This window comes from Haliotis rubra, unplaced genomic scaffold (genome assembly GCF_003918875.1).
Source record: "Haliotis rubra isolate DU_JTF1 unplaced genomic scaffold, ASM391887v1 Scf16, whole genome shotgun sequence".
Taxonomy (NCBI): domain Eukaryota; kingdom Metazoa; phylum Mollusca; class Gastropoda; order Lepetellida; family Haliotidae; genus Haliotis; species Haliotis rubra.
The window spans coordinates 3,781,665-3,801,740 of NW_025765558.1; the positions used below are offsets into that span (position 1 = coordinate 3,781,665).

The 20,076-nt window shown below is 39.2% G+C and overlaps 1 protein-coding gene across 1 annotated transcript in view; it reads left to right on the forward strand.

Moving 5' to 3' along the window:
* Positions 1-211: 211 nt before the first annotated feature.
* The window catches only part of LOC124271324 (nucleolar complex protein 2 homolog), a 248,247-nt gene continuing 228,382 nt past the window's right edge, over positions 212-20,076 (forward strand). The window contains exons 1-11 of the mRNA XM_046706420.1: positions 212-246; positions 442-579; positions 1,324-1,687; positions 4,451-4,540; positions 5,824-5,938; positions 6,787-6,953; positions 8,288-8,398; positions 9,259-9,372; positions 10,017-10,205; positions 11,022-11,161; positions 13,058-13,169. Coding sequence (XP_046562376.1) covers positions 230-246; positions 442-579; positions 1,324-1,687; positions 4,451-4,540; positions 5,824-5,938; positions 6,787-6,953; positions 8,288-8,398; positions 9,259-9,372; positions 10,017-10,205; positions 11,022-11,161; positions 13,058-13,169 — 1,557 coding nt within the window. The 5' untranslated portion in view covers positions 212-229. The remainder of the gene's footprint in view (positions 247-441; positions 580-1,323; positions 1,688-4,450; positions 4,541-5,823; positions 5,939-6,786; positions 6,954-8,287; positions 8,399-9,258; positions 9,373-10,016; positions 10,206-11,021; positions 11,162-13,057; positions 13,170-20,076) is intronic.

Genomic DNA, 20,076 nt, shown 5'->3' on the forward strand with positions numbered 1-20,076 from the left:
TTTATGTGGCCTAAAATACTTTAAAAGGGAAACGATAAATATTACTAGAGCGATATGTAAGGATGGAACATAAAAAAGGCATGTCAGATTGATGTCAACTTCTGAACTAAATCAGGTTTTGAAAACCCCGCCTTTTAGAGACAATAGCAAGGGGAATCCCAATGCTGATAGCGAGCCAATCAAATTTTAGCGTACGTCACTTCCGGTAATGTCAACCCCCTTTACAAGCATGGCAAGCACGAAAAGGTAAGACATTTATAGCTATTATTACCTTATTTGTGAACATTTATGAAGATTCATTTCTTTCTCACTTACCGTTTCCTGGCTTACATGATCGATCTCGGCGAAAATAATTAGGCTATCCATTACAACTTGCCGTGTTGTAGTATTTTCTTGATGTGGCTGGCGATGTCAACATTCACCACGTGCGCTATGTTTCAGGAAATTGGCAGATTTGAGTGTGGATGAATTCATGTCTGGTGACTTTGACAGCGATGACTCGTCGTCGTCAGAGCGCGCACCTGTTCCTGAGGTTAAAGGAAAGAAAAACAAGAAGAAGAAGAAAGGGAAAACCTCAACGTAAGTTGTGCGAGTAATTGAATACAGAGCGAAACCTAAAGGCGTTGGTCTGCCAGTATGTATATGTCACTTGTCATCATGTACGATAATGCCATTTTAAGATGATATATGATATTCCCACAGTGATACTTTAACGTTAACGTTCAGTGTATTTTTGTCTGAACATTTATTTTTTGCTTCAAATTCAAATGAAGACACAGTGAATGAAATCAACCTTGTTTACGTTATTTTACAATGGATGTTCTGCTTGATTATTTTACCTTAAACCTCCTTTAACCCTGTTTTATCCAGACATCTTCAGTGATTTATCCAGACATCTTCAGGAAAACAGCATAATTGGAATTGATAATGATTATTTTAAGACCATTTAAATTGTACTGATTTCCACACCACATCCATGATGATGTTAGCCTTAGCCAGTCCAACCTAACTAAGTCAAAGTCAAGTCAAAAGAGTTTTTTGTATTTAAGGCCACCTGCCCACATACAAATATACATTTGTAAATAATAGACAATATACAAATAATATACAATACACATAATGGAGAGAACAAAATGACAGGTAATTGTAAAATTTCGTTTTAGGTTTTAAATTGTTTAACAGTCTAACTTATCATGATTGTAGAATATATCACACCCCTTCAGCTTTACAGCTGAGCAAAATATTTGTGAATAATTTTGTTAAAATGGCTATATTTATAGTGAATGAGTCATTATAGAAACTAAACAGATATTTTGATTACAGAGAAAATACTGCCAGTGTTAAGAAACAGGAGAAACTCCCAAAGAAGAGCATGAAAGTTTCAGTTCCAAAAGGTGACACACCAAAATCAGGAAAATCCAAACAAAGTCTGGCGGAGAAGCTCAAGGAAGCAGATCCAGAGTTTTATAAGTTCCTTGAAAGTGAGGACAAAAAATTGCTGGAGTTCGATGAGGATGTTGATGATGAGGAGGATGACGAAGATTCAGAGGATATGGGTGATGATAGTGAAGAGGATGAGGATGGGAAAGACCTGGAGGATGCACTTCTCGCGCAGTCGAGCGGCGAAAGTTCTGACGATGACAGTGAAGGAGGAGGAAAGTTTCACAAACTTCCAGACAAACTTGAGGTAGGATGTTTTGGTTGATTTCATTAATTTACAATTGACAAATGGTGGACTGATGGCTTTGTTTTCATCTTCAAGGATCTTGGAATGGTATTTTGTTAGCTTCTTTATTCTGTGAAAGGCAACGTTTCGACATAGATTCTAATGTTGTCAAGCAACTTAAGCCTTTCACAGAATAAATATGTTGTATATCCATAAAATTATCATCATTTTTCATCACCTCAACTTATAAAATGTCCATCAAAGAATTCAAGGATCTTATCAAGCAACAGACTTTATAAATTGTGTAGAGTCTAGCTTCTAACAACATCTTAACACATTAATCCTCAGTACTTAATGTGAACTGCCTCAGTGGTGTAGTGTTAGAGCGTCCACCTGGAGAGCGGAAGGTCGCGGATTCAATCCACGACCACATCATACGAAAATACGTTAAAATATGGTACTTGTTGGTCCCTGTCTGGCGCTCGGCATAAATAGGTACAACAACGACTGGTCGGCTCGGAGTCAGTATAATGTGTCTGAGTGGGGTATTCATGCTTCACTGCGGCATGGTATCTCGGTGAGCTAGCACTATAAAACCAGCTTAAGTCTGGGCTAGTACAAGCAGCTACACATACACATGCATGCACGTCGTCATATGAGGAAATATTCTTAAGTGTGATGTTAAGCCCCATTTCACCTCACCTCTTAACATTTAAGTCCTTATTGTGGCTGGCTACATACAATTACCTGCGTGTTAATTAAGAAATACAGTTCGCAATACCACCATGTATAGTGTAATAGGGGCGGTGGGGTAGCCTAGTGGTTAAAGTGTTGGCTCGTCACTCCGAAGACCCATGTTCGAATCCCCACATGGGTACAATGTGTGACGCCCATTTCTGGTGTCCCCTGCCGTGATGTTGCTGGAATATTGTTTAAAGCGGCGTAAAACCAAACTCAGTCAGTCAGTATAGTGTAATAAAGTACACTTTTACCCTGAACTATTATAGTTAAAGTACAAGGATGCTTGCGTAATAGTAATTACTTGATGTCAAGTTCCTGGTGATAACATTGATCTGGGTGTCATAACATATGAGGAACATGATGTTACGATTCACTTGAGTATTTGGTGAATTGAAGTGTAAACTTTCATGAATTCAATTTGTTATTCGTGTTCACTAGAATCAATGTCAAAATGGTCAAAATGTCAAAGAATTTGTTTGGTTATTGAGTCACTGATTGACTGAATGTAAAGAATAATACTTCAATTGGAACTTTGTCTGTATTTGTCATATGTATTATATTTGCCTCATAGTGGATTTGTTGAAGCCCTAATATATACCTCATATTGCCCTGTAGATCTGATAAGATGACTTTTGATTGGTTTAGAGCCTGCATTTGAAACAATACGCTAAAGTTTTATGGGTAGTATTTACATTTAGTGCTTTGTTACTTGCACTGGTGCAACCCAATATTATAAAGTGCAACCTAGTTATTAGTGTAACTTGCACCAGGTGCAAGTCAACTGTTGAGTGGGTAAACCTTTGAATAAAACATCTAAATAATTCTATAGCACATTTCTTTCATTACATATTGCAATTTGGCTGGTTTCTTATGACAGAATGTTCTTTTATCAAAATGTTTTGAGAGTGTGCCACTTTTTGTCCAGGAAGTGGAAATAGATTGGACCTAAGGATCTAATTTCAACAGTGGTATAATCTGAAATAACAAGCCCCTTTATGGTAACGCACAGTATATCCTGGTTATAATGCCACCGGTGTAGTTTTTGAGCCTGCAAGAGATATGTCCTTTCTAATATTAATCAGTGATGATCATCTGTTGCAACAATCATGGTGAAATGCTTTCTGTCCCATACCACAGCAGAATAAAAGAAAGACATTTCAAGAATATTATCACATTTGCTAAAATTTGCCACCTAAAAAATAACTGATATTGTCATTTAGTTGTTCTCATCTATGTTTGAAATGAGTTTAAGAATCTCCATCAAGGTTTCCCAAGCCATAATTAAGAAGTTGTTATGTATCTTTTTTGCAAGTCGTCGTATCAAGGAAACTGTGGTGGCCGAGTTGGTTAGACACTCACTTTCTGTCCTGGCAATAAAGTGCATGACTCTGAGAGTGTGGGTTCAAATCCCAGGATGGGATGTTCAGCCCCCGAGCCGAGCGAAACAAAGTGTTAAAATATGGTACAAAAACAACAAGGACTCTGTTCTTTACTTTAAAAGTGGGCTAGCACTGGAGTCCCAAATACATGCACGCGTCGTATAACAAATATTTACATTTGATTTAAAAAGTGGAGTCCCACATGTATAACATTTTTAAATCACTGGCTTTAGGTACTTGAAGGCAGAGTTGACTAAGGATTTCAACTTCTTTATTCATTCTGTGCTGGAGTGGCTTTTCTTAAAAGATTGTGCCATTATTTGGATGATTGCTTTGAAAATTTTTGAAATCTCAGTTACATGTTTCCGTTGCAGCATAGGGGCTGTGGGGTAGCTTAGTGGTACTACACTGTTGTTTTTCGAAACAGTTTGATTCCCCACATGGACACATGTGTTATGTCCATTTCAGGTGTCCCCACCGTGATATTGCTGGAATATTGCTCAAAAGCGATGTAAAACTAAACTGGTCTCACTTCCAAATCTAGAGGTATTTAATTGCAGGTAACTTTTACTACTACACTGTTGTTTTTGTTTACTGTTTGCATCAACATCCAGCTACTTATTTTCAAGTTGCCAGTGGTGGTCCAATTAATTGAAATAATGAGGATGACAATAAACGACCGAGGTCAGCAGTGATAAACAGATCAAGGTCAACCAATCTTGAAGATGGTCAAGATATGGTCAAGTCTATTGAGGTTAGATTTAATGGCATGAGATCATAACTTTAGCATGTCGTTGTCAATGTTGTTGGTCGTTTAACATATCAGCATGTAATATTCCAGCTACATGGTGTGATTGTCAAGTTTGATTGGTATAAACATGCTTAGTACAACACCATGATGTATGCAATATGCTTTATATAATATATGCAATACACAGTAACAATATTTATTATGTAAGCATATTTTCCTGCTACCTGATTGGTCTAGAGGCGGTGACGTGACCGTCGACAGAAAAGCATATTGACTCCAACCAAGGTCCGACCAAAAGTCATATTGACTTGAGTTACTAAAAATAGATTTTGACGTCAATCTATGACATCATTCTATTGTTTACATGTCACAGTATTGTTGTCATAATGTTATTGGTTTGTAGCGAAAATGAAATTGCTTTTCTTGACTAAATGGACATGTTTTGGTTTTTAGAAGCTTTTATTTGGTAATAACATAATAAAACAGTTATGGAGTGGTGAATTTGGTCAATACCTGTTTTTATGGACCCGCAAAAAGCAATATTGACCTTCGTCCTTGGTAAATATTGCTTTTCGCGGGTCCATGAAAACTGGTATTGATCTCATCACCAGTCTGTAATTGTATATTACCACTCAACACATGTTCAAGAACTCCCTGGGCCGGTGGGGTAGCCTAGTGGTTAAAGCGTTCGCTCGTCACGCCGAAGACCCGGGTTCGATTCCCCACGTGGGTACAATGTGTGAAGCCCTTTTCTGGTGTCCCCAGCTGTGATATTGCTGGAATATTGCTAAAAGCGGCATAAAACTAAAACTCACTCAAGAACTCACTCAAGAACTCCCTCGTCTTTCATGTAGTTATTGTTCATATATGTGGGATGTACATGAAATAGTTGTGGCTTCCATTCAAGAACACATTGATGTGTTGACCTCTGGTTCTAACTAACTTGTGAAATTCCAAATTGTTATAGGAGATAAGGGGGGCTCAAGAAAATAATTAAACAGCGTGGCAGGTTTCACATCTATAGGTTTGGGGAATAGATCTAAAAAAAATATATAATATTTACAAATTTGACTTTATTTTTGGGCTGGTTATTTCACCATGATCATTATGGATGAGGGGTGGAGGAATGAAGAAATTGTGCGTAAATATTTTTGCAATGGCAATATAAGCTGGCATTGGTAATATTTATAGAAATCTATTGTTGCAATCTTGGCATTTCATGGAAAATATTATTCAGTTATTTTTTGTGTTTTTCATCCTTCTGAAGACTTTTTTACCTCTTTCAGTCAAGCCCAAACATTACAGTTTTGCGAGAAGCTATCTCTGCCTTCAAAGCTGCAGTAAGGAAAGCGAGTGAGAAGCAAGGGGAGACAACCAAGTACAAGGTCGTAGGAAGCACTGGTGGGTAGAGAATAGACTAGCGCTTAGTCTCTGAATATATATAAGTTTGATATTAACATATATTCCAATTTAAATTGAAAAGGAGCCCCAGTGAGATGGGAAATTCAGAACCTGAAGCAATCTAGGCTTGCTTCTTTTAGGGCTTTAGTATTGCAGGGAGGGCTAGGTAGTAGGGGAAATAATGTGGTTCAGGGACTGCAAGACAGACTAGAGAATAATGACAGGCTTTGTGATTGTGGGTCTGTTTGGGGTGGGTGGGGAGGGGTTGGTTTGTTGGTTTGTTTTATGGGTCACACAACAATTTGCCAGCTGTTTGCTTGCAGTCAGTAAGAATTTGGGTCTGACCAAACAAACCAGTGATTGACATAACGAGTGCTGATTTGGGGGGGTGGGGGTGTTAGTGGGTCCACTTACACCATGCACAGGTAGAGGGGCACCTGTTTATACAGAACCCATGTCCTGTTGTTTATGGCCAGTCCCCAAATTCCACCACATTAACAACATCCACGGTGATGTGGTGTACTGGATGGGGTGAGGCGCCCGCTAAATATGAGACATTGTGACGAATCTAATCTTCAATTACACCTGCTTATTTGTTATTTATACATACTTCATGTCAGGCGACTATGCTTGGTGTAAGAGGCGACTAACGGGATCGGGTGGTCAGGCTCGCTGACTTGGTTGCCACGTGTCATCGGTTCGCAATTGCGCAGATCGATGCTCATGATGTTGATGACTGGATTGTCTGGTCTAGACTCGATTATTTACAGACCGCCGCCATATAGCTGGAATATTGCTGAGTGCGGTGTAAAGCTAAACTCACTCACTCACTCAAATGTCTGTTGCAGTGTTCAACGACGTCGTTCGTCTGTGTCTGATGGGGGTCGTCCCAGCACTGCAGGGCATCCTCAAGGTGCCAGACTTACCACAGCAGCAGACGCCATTCTCGGCCCAGAACGCTAAGTGGAAGAAGCTCCGTGTAGACATGAAGAGCTACATGGCAGATCTGCTCACTGTAAGTTTGTAGTCCTCCCTTAGTAACCATGGTAATAGTTTATAGTTTCTAAACGTCATCCACCCGTGAAGATCTGGGTTAGAATTGGTCTTCAGTAACCCATGCTTGTCGTAAGAGGCAACAGACGGGATCAGGTGGTCATGCTCGCTGACTTGGTTGATAGATGTCATCGTATCCCAATTGCGTAGATTGATGCTCTTGCTGCTGATCACTGGATTGTCAGGTCCAGACTTGATTATTTACAGCTGCAATATTGCTGCCCATGGCATTAAACAACAAACCAATCAATCTAAAGTCACTGCTACATTTTTTGCAACAGCTGCCTTAACATATGATTTTGAGTCAATGTCATGATTTGGTTGTAAGCAGTTTGCACCCCAATGTTATCTAAATCCAGGATCTGCCTTGTATATATAACTTTAGAAATTCCTTTCTTAAAAGACTAGTTCAGAAGACTTGTGAAGATCCCCATTAGAATTGGTCTTGAGCAACCTAAAGAGGCGACTAATGAGATCAGGTGGTCAGGCTCTCTGACTTGGTTGGCATGTGTCATCATATCTCAGTTACAGTCCGTTTGACTTCATTTGAGACCGATGAATTGCTCACTAACACATAATTTTGGACACCCGAATAAAAAAGTTGTTTAACAAATGATCATTATTTTGTTGTAACTTTTCACTGTTTCTTATGAGGGAGAACCACTTTCTGGTAGAACAGCCAGGTGTGCGAACTGTATGTGTGAAATTGAAAACGTGAAATTTCACTGCAAACGCTTGTTGATTACCTGGCTGTTCTACCAGCAAGTGGTCGCCCCTCGTAAAAAATAGCAAAAAGTGACAACAAAATATTGATCGTTTGTTAAACAACTTTTTTATTCGGGTGTCCAAATTTATGAGACAAATCATCTGAGTTGGTCTGTCGATTTCACATGACTGTGCAAAGTTTGATTTTGTTACATTTATTACATTTTGTGTTAGTGAGCAATTCATTGGTCAAACATACTATATGTAGATAGATGCTCAGGCTGTCGATCACTGGATTGTCTGGTCCAGACGCGATTATCTACATACTCCGCCATATAGCTGGAATATTGCTGACTGACTTTAAACGAACGAACACAGAAGCAAACAGAAAGAGAGTAAGGCAAACATTGTTTTACTTCTCCATTGAGTTTTGTAGCTGGTCATGCTTGAACGAGACAGTCCTGTTTACAATGTTTACATATTTGTAAGCTTTGTACAGATCCAGTTTGTTGCAAATCTGAAGTATTTAAATGACATTTTGAATTCTCAAAACGCTTCTAATCAATGCATATGAAATATTTTCTGTTACAGCTGTTGTCTGCCCTCTCGGATGCCGCCATGTTGAATGTGATCTTGAAACACATCCACAAGCTTGTCTCCATGTATGCCATGTTCCCCAAGTTGGCCAGGTTGTTGATGAAGGTGGGTTGACAGGAGGGGTTGTAGACATGCATGGTTGCAGTCCTGGGTTTGATCCCAGTTCAGTATTCAGCAAAAATGTAACATATGTTTATGTGTAACATGAGTATGGATTTCAAAAAGTAACATTTAAGGAGATAATGAAGTTTGTTTATTTTTCCCTATTGTGTCTGTTGGATGGTGCCACTCCAGACATTTTAAATTTTAGAAATAATTAGGACATCAAAATGCTGCGTTTAACGTACCTGCTTTTTTTAAGGATCATTATTATATATTTTTACTGAAATTTCTTTCCAAGGAACATTCAGGACCATTTTCTTGAAGTCCCAAAATGAGGTCAAATGATGAGTTCTATGTCAACTTTAAACCACTGGAGTACAAATGCGATTATCCTTTCCATTGTCCAGACTATATTTTAATCCTACCAAAAATGATTGAGGAGACATAAGACAATGGTCATAAATTCAGCTAACACCAGCGCTGAAATACCTGCCTGCCCGACCGCCCAGGACGGGTTATTTTCAACACGGACTGCCAGATTCTCAAATTCACCAGCCCGATGGTCTGGTTAAAACTTTAGCATGTATATGAAGATATTCATCATATTTCAGGATAAAAAATCATTATTAATTAACTCGTAAAAATAAATGATGAATTCCAATTCTTGATAAACTACGTCACTTGTCAAACCTAAATTATTTGTGGGTAGGTAAGTTTTGGTCAGGGCAGGCAAGTTTTACATCTAACCAGCCCTGTGGTCTGGCTGAAATTTTTGGGAATTTCATGCCCTGCTAATACATGTCAAGATATATATTTTCTGATTCTGTGATGAAGGAATCTGAACCCATGTATCTGTGTTCCAGAAAATGATCCTGTTGTGGAGTACAGGGGAGGAGACGACGAGGGTGTTGGCGTTCTTGTGCATCAACAAGCTGGTGCGGATGTTGCAGGAGGCCATGTTGGAGCCGTGCATGAAGGTGAGGGGGAGACAGATTCATGTCGCTGACTTGTGACTTTGGTCATTGCTCTGTTGTTTATGGTGCTGAGTTGTTTCCCTTTGCTGCTAACCAGTTTGCTGAGTAGTGTTATTTCCCTTTTCCTGAGAAGTATTTAACTGTTTAGAGTTGCTTCCCTTAGGTTGAAGTTAACCTAAAACATTTACAACCCCAAATTTGGGGAATTTGAATCTTACAATGAAGCAAGAAGAGTACTTGCCAACCCATGTCTGAAAACTGACTGTAATTTGTGTACTCTTTTCATTGGTGGACGTTTGAAGCGATATAAGAAAAACAAAAAGGGTGTTAATTTAGGCACTGGTTCCTGAAGTCAAAACGTTTTCAAAGTTATTATACAAAGAGTTCATACCTGCTAATTAAACAAGCATAACATGGAAAACCAAATATTAGTATAGTCTGGTTAAATGACATTGGTCAATTTTTTTATACCAGTCTGACTGTCATCTCGAATAAGAACATCAAAGTTCAGGAACATCAACAGTCTGTGTTAAGAACATGGTGGACTGCAATCCAAAAAGTACTAAAAAGTAAAATGTTGTTTAACAAACTTGCTGTGTGAAATATATAGAATTTTTTTTATAACTGACAATGTGATTGTTTTCCAGCAAATGTACATGGCGTATGTGAAGAATGTGAAGTTCACATCTCCAACAACTCTGCCGCTGATCAACTTCATGCAGCGCTCCCTGGTGGAAGTTTTCCTGCTCGACTCTGTCCTCGCCTACCAGTACGCCTTCATCTACATTCGTCAGCTGGCCATACACCTGCGTAACGCCATCACCGTGAAGAAGAAGGTGACATTGCTGGCTTCTAATAGTTCTGTGTTCAGTTCAATTTCTGTCTGAAATACTCAGGGGGTGCGGGGGTGGTGGTGGAATAGCCTTGTGCTTAAAGCGTTCGCTCATCACACTGGAGACCCGGGTTCGATCTACCCGTGAAGGTCTTGGTTAGAATATTGATCTTCAGTAACCCATGCTTGTCGTAAGAGGCGACGAACAGGATCAGGTTGTCAGGCTTGCTGACTTGGTTGACACATGTCATCGGTTCCCAATTGCGTAGAACGATGCTTGTGCTGTTGATCACTGGATTGTCTGGTCCAGACTCGACTATTTTCAGACCGCTGTCATATAGCTTGAATATTGCTGAGTGCGGCGTAAAACTAAACTCACTCACTCAGTCACTCACCCGGGTTCGATTCCCCACATGGGTACAATGTGTGAAGCCCAAATATTTAAAGGTCTTAATGGTGTTGTCACTGCCCCAAGTATACAGTACATTCACCATGTGCATTTAACTCACTCATCCATTGGTAGATTTAGTAAGTAACAAAAAACTCTTATGTCAATATTTGTGATGACAAATGGGCCTCTTTTCATGCAGCATGTCTGGTGGTTATAGAAATGTGTTAGTGCCTGAAGGCATTTTGGTTGTATACTCCCCAGGAAGGTGAGAATTTTACTGGAATGAATATGGATCCGCTGGTCAGGGAACAAGTAAACCGTATTTGAGTAGATACCAGGCCATGGATAAATGCAGAATGTTAACGTATAATGTTACTTCTGGCACAGTGTTCAGTTTTCATTATCCTTTCATTCCACTTGTAATTCCAGGATACATGCCAGGCGGTGTATAACTGGCAGTTTGTCCACTGTGTGGAGCTGTGGGCGTGTCTACTCAGCGCCTCACAGTCTGACGATGTCCTCCAGCCTCTCATCTACCCTCTCACCCAGACCATCATTGGCACCATCAAGTGAGTTTCAGTTGGTTGAAGCTGCCATAAAATCTCTTGTAGCAAGCTCCACATTTTCCCATATGCTTGGCAACTGGAAATTGTCTGTCTGTCCTTGAAAATGTCCTAATTTGGTATCTGCCATGAAGACCTGAAAGTATTGAAAAGACCTAACCTTTACCTCTCCCAAGAGAATTTCTAAATTTCAAAAACTGACTGCACAGGTCCTAGAACACAAAACAATTTCTTTCACAACAAGTGAGTTTGGTTTCATGTCGCTTTAAGCAGTATTCCACCAATATCTCGGCAGGGGACGCCAAAAATAGGCTTCACACATTTTACCTATGTGGGGAATCGATCCTGGGTCTCCGGCGTGACAAGCGAACGCTTTAACCGTTAATTAATTTGTTATCCCACCGGCATGTAATGCGGTGGGATATAGTCGTCGCCTCGTCCGTCTGTCCGTCCGTCCGTCCGTCCGTCCGTAATCATTTTGTTTCCGGAGCATAACTCAAAGACCGTTTGATATTTTTCAACAAAAATTGGTAGATATGTCAAACATAACCTAAGGTGGTGCCTTTCACTATTTACAGATTATTGTCATTTGTATTTTTCTCGGTTTCCATGGAAACGTTTTTGACTTAGTCTTAAAGAAGGGTGGGCTTCGTTTCCGGAGCATAACTCAAGAACCGTTCAATATTTTTCAACAAAACTTGGTAGATATATCAAACATAACCTTAAGTGGTGCCTTTTGCTATTTGCAGATTTTTGGCATTTTTATTTTTCCTGGTTTCTATGGAAACATTTTGGACTTAGTCTCAAAAAGTAATGATTGCTTTCGTTTCCGGAGCACAAGTCAAGAACCGTTCAATATATTTCAACAAGACTTGGTAGATATATCAAACATAACCTTAAGTGGTGCCTTTTGCTATTTGCAGATTTTTGTCATTTTTATTTTTCCCGGTTTCCATGGAAATGATTCGGACTTAGTCCCAAAAGTGAGGGGTGGGCTTCGTTTCCGGAGCATAACTCAAGAACCGTTCAATATTTTTCAACAAAACTTGGTAAATATATCAAACCGATCCTAAAGTGGTGCCTTTTGCTATTTGCAGATTTTTGTCATTTTTATTTTTCTTGGTTTCCATGGAAACATTTTGGACTTAGTCCCAAAAGTGAGGGGTGGGTTTCGTTTCCGGAGCACAACTTGAAAACTTCTCTATATCTTTCAGCGAAACTTGGCAGATATGTGAGGCAGATCTTGAAGTGGTGCCTTTTGCTATTTGCAGATTTTTGTGATTTTTGGCATTTTCTCAGTTTCCATGGAAACAATTCGGCCTTAGTCTCAAAAGGGAGGGGTAGGTTTTGTTTCCGGAGCACAACGCGAAAACTTCTTAATATCTTTCAGCAAAACTTGGCAGATATGTGAGGCAGATCCCAAAGTGGTGCCTTTTGCTATTTGCAGATTTTTGTCATTTATCTTTTTCATGATTTCCATGGAAACGATTTGCACTTAGTCTAAAATCAAGCTGGACTTTAAGTAACTGTCAGATGATTTGTTCTTTCAAAGATGTGGGGGCCGGGGGGATATGTCATCTTCTGATGACTCTTGTTTTTCAAAGGCAGTGGAGCTCTTTCACAATCACATAAAGTAACTAGATGTTACTGTTAGTGTTACCATGGTTACACAAAATATCTGCAATTACTGAGCATTTGAGCTTTACACAGCAAATGTGATGATTGGTTAGTTACAAAGAGATTATTACAAGCCTGTCTTTCATACCCTTTTATATATTAAAACAAGTTGTTTCAGAACATAAGCTATACATTACTTAGTTCAGGAGCCATGATATAACTGGAATAGTACTGACTGTTTCTTTATTCAACAAACAAACAATCGCGTGTGGTATTTGTACTCAGACTTCTTCCATCACCGAGATATTTCCCACTGCGGTTCCACTGCGTGCGATGTCTGAACACGTTGAGTAAATCTACCAGAACTTTCATCCCAGTCTTACCGTTCCTGTTGGAGGTAAGTGTCTTATATTTTATTGTGGTTGCCATAGTTACTCATATATCATAGTCATAAACCTGGTTTATATTTAAATGGCTTTAATGCTTTAAAACTCATATGTGAAAAATTAGATCCATTTGTTTTATTTAATTCAGTTTGTTATTGAAATGAATGTCAGTGTGTCAGTATATATCATGTTGATTGTTGTCTAGGCTGTGAATGTATTTTTTTATGTTGTTGTTGTCTTGTTCCTCATGGTATGTAGAGCAGTGTGACAGTGTTGTTGGACATGTAGCCGTCAACAGTTGACATTAACCACATGTAACTGAACAAAACCAGGCCAGTAGGTTGAAGCCATCTGTATTGTTTGTGTCTCCAGGCTCTGATATTCCTCTCTGTGGTCTAGTGGTTAGAGCATCTGTCTAGTGGAAGCTTATGCGTTTGGGGGATAGTACTGGGGTGGTTACAGCGTGTTCCGCGTCGTCATCCCAGGCACCAAAATACCCAAAGGCATTAAAGATAGTACTGGGGTGGTGGGGTGGTCACAGTTCCCGTCACATGGGTTCAATTCCCCACATGAGTACAATGTGTGAAGCCCATTTCTGGTGCGATATTGCTGCAATATTGCTAAAAGCGGTGTAAAACCCAACTCACTCACTCACTCACTAAAGATGGCACTTGTTGTTACCCTCCCTTGCATTTTGAAATTGCGATTATAAGAATAACTAATTACAATTTATCATTCCTAATCTATTCATGTCTGAGGAGATGCAGGTCTCGATGCACACAGACATGGTGGCAAACAAAGAATCATAATTGTGATGAATCTAGATTCATGCCCATAGGACCGCCTGTGGTGTAGTGGTTAGAGCGTCCGCCCAGAGAGCAAAAGGTCGCGGGTTCTATCCCCAACCGTTTCATACCAAAAGACGTTAAAATATGGTACTTGTTGGTCCCTGTCTGGCGCTCGGCATTAATGGGTACAACAAGGACTGGTCGGCTCGGAGTCAGTATAATGTGTCTGAGTGGGGTATTCATGCTTCACTGCAGCATGGTATCTCAGTGGGCTAGCACTATAAAACCAGCTTAGGTCTGGGCTAGTACAAGCAGCTGCACATACACATACACACACATGCACGTCCTCATATGAGCGAAATATTCTCCAGCGCGACGTTAAACCCAATTTCACCATAGGTTTCTCGCATCCCCAAGCGACACAACTCTGCACGAGGGACTGTAACAGGGGAAACAGGAAATAAAAATTGTCAGTTATAAAAAGAAACTCTGTGCAGTCCTTAGACAACTGGCCCCGGCATCAGGACAAGATTCAGTGTTGTGACGGAATGGGATTGTATTTACGTTTAATGTGCACTCAACATCATAACATGGCTGTTGAAAAAAGTAGCAATAATGACAACAATGGAATTAGTAAATACATATATGTCAGACGTGTTTATTTAGGTCAGTTAAGTGCTTTGGAGTTCATGTTTGTCTTTTAGCAGTGAACATGCTCGGTTCACACTGCTCTTCATACTATCAGGAAAAGACAACTCTGTATTGCCTGTACTCAAGGCTGGTATGTTGTACATATTGTAGCTATTGTACACTTATTTCACACGCAGCAGGTGCTCCACATACATAGGGATTATTCTTATTGTTATTTTGATTTTCTCAGAGATTAAACATTCCAGTTGTTTTGGACATAAAAGTTGAAATTTGGTTTGTAAACATGACACAATATTATAAAGAAGTTGTCATCCATAAAATATCCTACCTTTGTTATTATTCATCAACTTCTAAAATGCCAATCAAACAGATCATGCCACCATCCCCTCAGTTGTAGAAAAATAATAATTATATCTTCACTTCAGTATATAAGGGGCGATGGGGTAGCCTAGTGGTTAAAGCGTTGGCTCGTCACGCCGAAGACCCGGGTTCGAATCCCCACATGGGTACAATGTGTGAAGCCCATTTCTGGTGTCCCCCGCCGTGATGTTGCTGGAATATTGCTACAAGCGGCATAAACCCAAACTCAGTCAGTCAGTCAGTTTATAAAACTCTTGAACCGGTTAAAAATGGCAAAGAAAATACAAATTGAGGTCGTGGAAATATGAGCTTTAAATTATATATTTGTTTTGTTTTCTCAAGTTCAAACATAGTGATTTGTTATAGGTTTCATTTAAGAAACAACAATATTTTAATATTGTATTTTATGAGATTAAGAGTGTTGACCATCCTAAAAATGGCACACAATAATCGATAACTCCTAAATCCTTCATACAGAACATCAACACACACATTGTGATATTTCTTGTGAGGTAATTTTGCAGATTGCTCTGCAAATAATTTTTTATTTTAAAGAAACCATTATACTGTATGTTAAAATCAGGAATGGGAAAAATTATATAAATTGAAACTCTTTGACACTCCTGTCAAATACGTCATGATACAGATTTAGATGTGACAACTTGTTGGTTAGTTCGTGACGTGTGAAAATCTAAACATACCAGTTGGTTTCTTCTAAAATCTAGCCATTTAACGTGAAACGTCTGAAAGGAACTGAGAGCTAGTTTGATTTAACAAGTGGTGCGTATCTGTGTTTTGTATTTAAATAAATAGTAACAACATTTTGACAAACCTGAATATTCAAATGAAAGAATGTTTTGATTCATGTTGCCCAAATTACATTAATTGGAATATACTTTGAAATTTCAAATTGCTTAGATTTGTGGCTTGATGCAGAAAACCGGAAATGTTTAATCTCTGATTGTGCCCTTTAGATGTTGTTTTTCAGTGGAAGGTAGGTCATTATATGATAACTTGTGTCTATAGAGTCAGCAAACATTTTCAACACTGAAGAGAAGACAAGCCTTTCATTGCAGAAAGAGAACTTCTTTTTTTCAAAGATTCAAGTGGCAATGCACAGGAAATGATTGCTGGCATGTTTAGAATTATTTTCATTTCTCAACAAATGATCAACATCTATTTCCTCCATTCGTCATACTTAGTTGCCTATCAAAGAAGTACTCAGTTGTGGTTTCAAGGGAACTTGGAGTTACCTCCCTTATATCAGGCCACGTTGACACTCAAACTGTTTGAAGCAACCATAAAATATATACATTGAATAATTAATTTTGTCTGCAATGATGAAGCAGATTGTTCTTCTGACAGCAAATAAACATCTTTGCAAGCCAACTTATCAATTGCATAACATATCATAGTATGCCTTTTTATTGGTTCTCTAGGTCAAGATACACTGTGATATCTTTTCAGTATTGATGATTTTTCCAAAATCATTGCATGTAAAATGCAGGTTAACAAATAATGATTTGTATTGATTATTGGAGAAATGGTGTTTAAATATCTGAGTCACAGATAATCTATAAAATGGTATCCGAAAACAGCCAACTGAATCACTGTGATGCACGGTTTGAAAAACATTTTAGTCATGCAGGAATGAGATGCATACTTGTGTTTAATCCTTCATGAAATCAGATATTCTACCCAGTTGTGACAAAACACTGAGTCATCTGAGAATAAGATAGTAATTGAGTCACCTGTGATATACTCTACTGTTGATGCACTATCAGATGAGTTTGACTCACTGTTTTTTGAGTCACAATGTATACACTATTTAGTAGGCAGTTACAGAGTTGTCTCCCTTGGACTGAGCATGGCGAAATGTCAGCAAAGGGTTGCATCATCACAAGGCGAGACAGACATGTTTTTGGCAAGGTGCCAGCTTCTGTATCATTCAGATCTGTTAGCCCTATTGTCGCTGGTTATATTTCATTGTACCCATTTGTGCCACTGCATTAGTTTATCTGCGTTTCTCGTATTACGAAAACAGTTACGCAGACAGTCCACATCCTAACCTTGATATGTTCTGTTTCGTGGCAGGTGTTTTGGCTATGCATGGTATATATTGTTTCATTGATTAGCATATATTAGTAGCTGTTGTCAGAATATTTCTTGGAGTTATGGGAATTTATTTATTGTGTAAGAAATTGAACAGTTTTATATTCTTGTTCCATTAATACACATACTGAATTATTAATTATGGAGATAGATTATTAATATTTATTACAATTATATTTTTGTTATCATGCTAGTGTTCTGTGTTATTCTCGGATGAGAATCTGCTTATTGAAAAGCTCGGAGCTTAACAGCACAAGAGATTGGAAATGGAATCTCACGGAGGGAAAGGTTAAGTGTTAATAGAATGTTCTCACAAACTTGTGAAAAGGCCTTTAATTTAAATCTTTGGGGAGGTAGAGTATCCTAGTGTTAAAAGCATTCATTTGTCACACTAAAACCTGAGTTTGATACCCCACATGGGTACAATGTGCGAAGCCAATTTCTTTTGACTCCTGCTGTGATATTGCTGGAATATTGCATAAACTGGCCTTAAACCATACTAGCTCACTCACTCAATTGATAGGATGTATTGCTTTGAAAAGGCTGAAGCTGTATCATCTGTAGTTAACCTTGATATTCTATAAATTATTGAATCACATAATGAAAGGGCCGGTAGGGTAGCCAAGTGGTTAAAGCGTTCACTCGTCGCGCCAAAGACCCTGGTTCGATTCCCCACATGGGCACAATGTATGAAGCCTATTTCTGGTGTCCCCGCCATGATATTGCTGGAATATTGCTAAAAGCGGCATAAAAATAAAACTCACTCACTCACATAATGACAGATTAGCCTGTTATGTAAACATTAGAGTTCGCTGAAGCACAATGTGGATGATTTAAGGGTGTGAGGATGGACCTATGTACTGGTGATAAAATAGAATGTTCTAATCAGTTCTAATCAGTCTGTTGCATACTTGGGCCTTGAGGGGCGGTGGGGTAACCAAGTGGTGAAAGTGATGGATCGTCGCGCCGAAGACCCGGGTTTGATTCCCCATATGGGTACAATGTTTGAAGCCCATTTCAGGTGTCCCAGACCATGATATTGCTGGAATAGCGCTAAAAGTGGTGTAAAACCATACTCACTCATGCACTCATTGCCTTGATAATATCTTAAACATGGTAGCACAACAAAAATTACATTTTGATGTTTTGATGACATTTTGTTGTTGTTTCACTCCATACTTTGCAGTACACTGACTATGCAACGCCCCCTTCCCGATCAATAATGCAGCCTGGACAAGACAATCCAGTGATTGAAAAAAACAACGTCACAAATGTCTTAGATGTGCTTTCCTCACGAATCATTCTAACACACCATGATATGGCTGACATAATGTTCATGGCTGTTGTAGGGGCGGTGGGTCAGCCTAGTGGTTTAAGTGTTGGCTCGTCGCGCCGAAGACCCGGGTTCAATTCCCCACATGGGCACAATGTGTGAAGCCTATTTCTTGTGTCCCCAGCCTTGATATTGCTGGAATATTGCTAAAAGCAGCGTAAAACTAAACTCAGTCAGTCATGGCTGTTGTAAGCCAACTCACTGAGTGAGTGAGTGAGTGAGTGAATGAGTATGTTTTGTGCCATTTTTAGCAATTTTCCATCATTATCATGGCAGGGGCTTCTAAATGGGCTTCACACATTGTACCCTAGACTAACGCTTAGTCTCTGAATATATAATTTTGATTGTGACAAATAAACCCATTTAATTTGAAAAGGAGCCCAAGGCAGACCAGTGATTCAGAACCTGGGAAATCTAGACTTGCTTCATTAGGGCTTTAGCACTGCAGGGAGGGCTAGGCTGTAGGGAACATAATATGCTTCAGGGACTGTGAGACAGACTACTTGTATCCTGATCTTATGCATACGAACTTTGGGTCGGAATAGGATGACTGGAGATTTACCTTTTAGCACCACACAATTCAGTCATGTCAAGAAGCCCATTTAGATTGCAGCAATAAAACTCTTTATAGTTTGGGATTTGCAACGCCTCGACATGAAAAGGAATTGTTTGAAAGCGATATACATATGGTCAATTTGTTTACTTCTAATGTTTGGGTGTGTAGTTCACATGAGTCAGTCATTGTGTCGAGGTATGTTGCCACATATTGAGTTAGGAGGGGTCTTGGTGTGTGAATGAAAGGCAAGAGAAAGTCATTCATGAACAGCATGTCTATAGGAAATGAAGCATTTATACCACAACATTGGATGGATTTGATCAAAGAGAGAGAAATTTTGTTAGCTGATATTTAAAAAAAATATATTGTTCAGCCTCACTCACTCACTCTGCAATTCTCCATTTCTGGTGTCCCACCGTGATATTTCTGGAATATTGCTAAAAGTGATGTAAAACTACACTCACTCATGTTCACTAATTCCAAATCTCTGTAATTTAACAAATACTGTTCAACCCCTCTCACTCACTCACTCACTCACTCACTCACTCACTCACTCACTCACTCACTCACTCACTCACTCACTCTTCAGCTGTTAATCCAAATCACTGTAAATTTTGCAATCTTTAACACAACACATAAAGGAACATAAACAACATGTAATTTATTTTTCTGTAATCACTCTCCCGTCTAGACATCAGTTGGCCTCGTCATGTGCTCTGGGTGTGCGACAGTTGACAGAAAGGTTAAGATTTACAAACGACTTAACCACAACACCCTCCATTCCCAGGATGCCCAAATTCCTTCGCTGCATGACTTCACATATATATCAGCATTCACTACCTGGCTACGATGCTTTGTATATATTTCATTGAACAGCGTGAATACTTCCGTCTAAGAAGTCCTCGTCCCTTTCATGTCAACCGTATAACTAGCTGGAAATGTCAGTCATACGTTAACTCACTTTCTCATCTGTTGTGATCATATTGATTTGAAAATAGGAATGCGTGTCGTGTGAAATTCAATGCAAGTTTTTATACACCCAGAAATCAGGCATTAGGTCACGATCCTGAGTAAGTGTTGACGTAAATGTCGGCTAGGGTTACCCGTTCGTCCTTCAA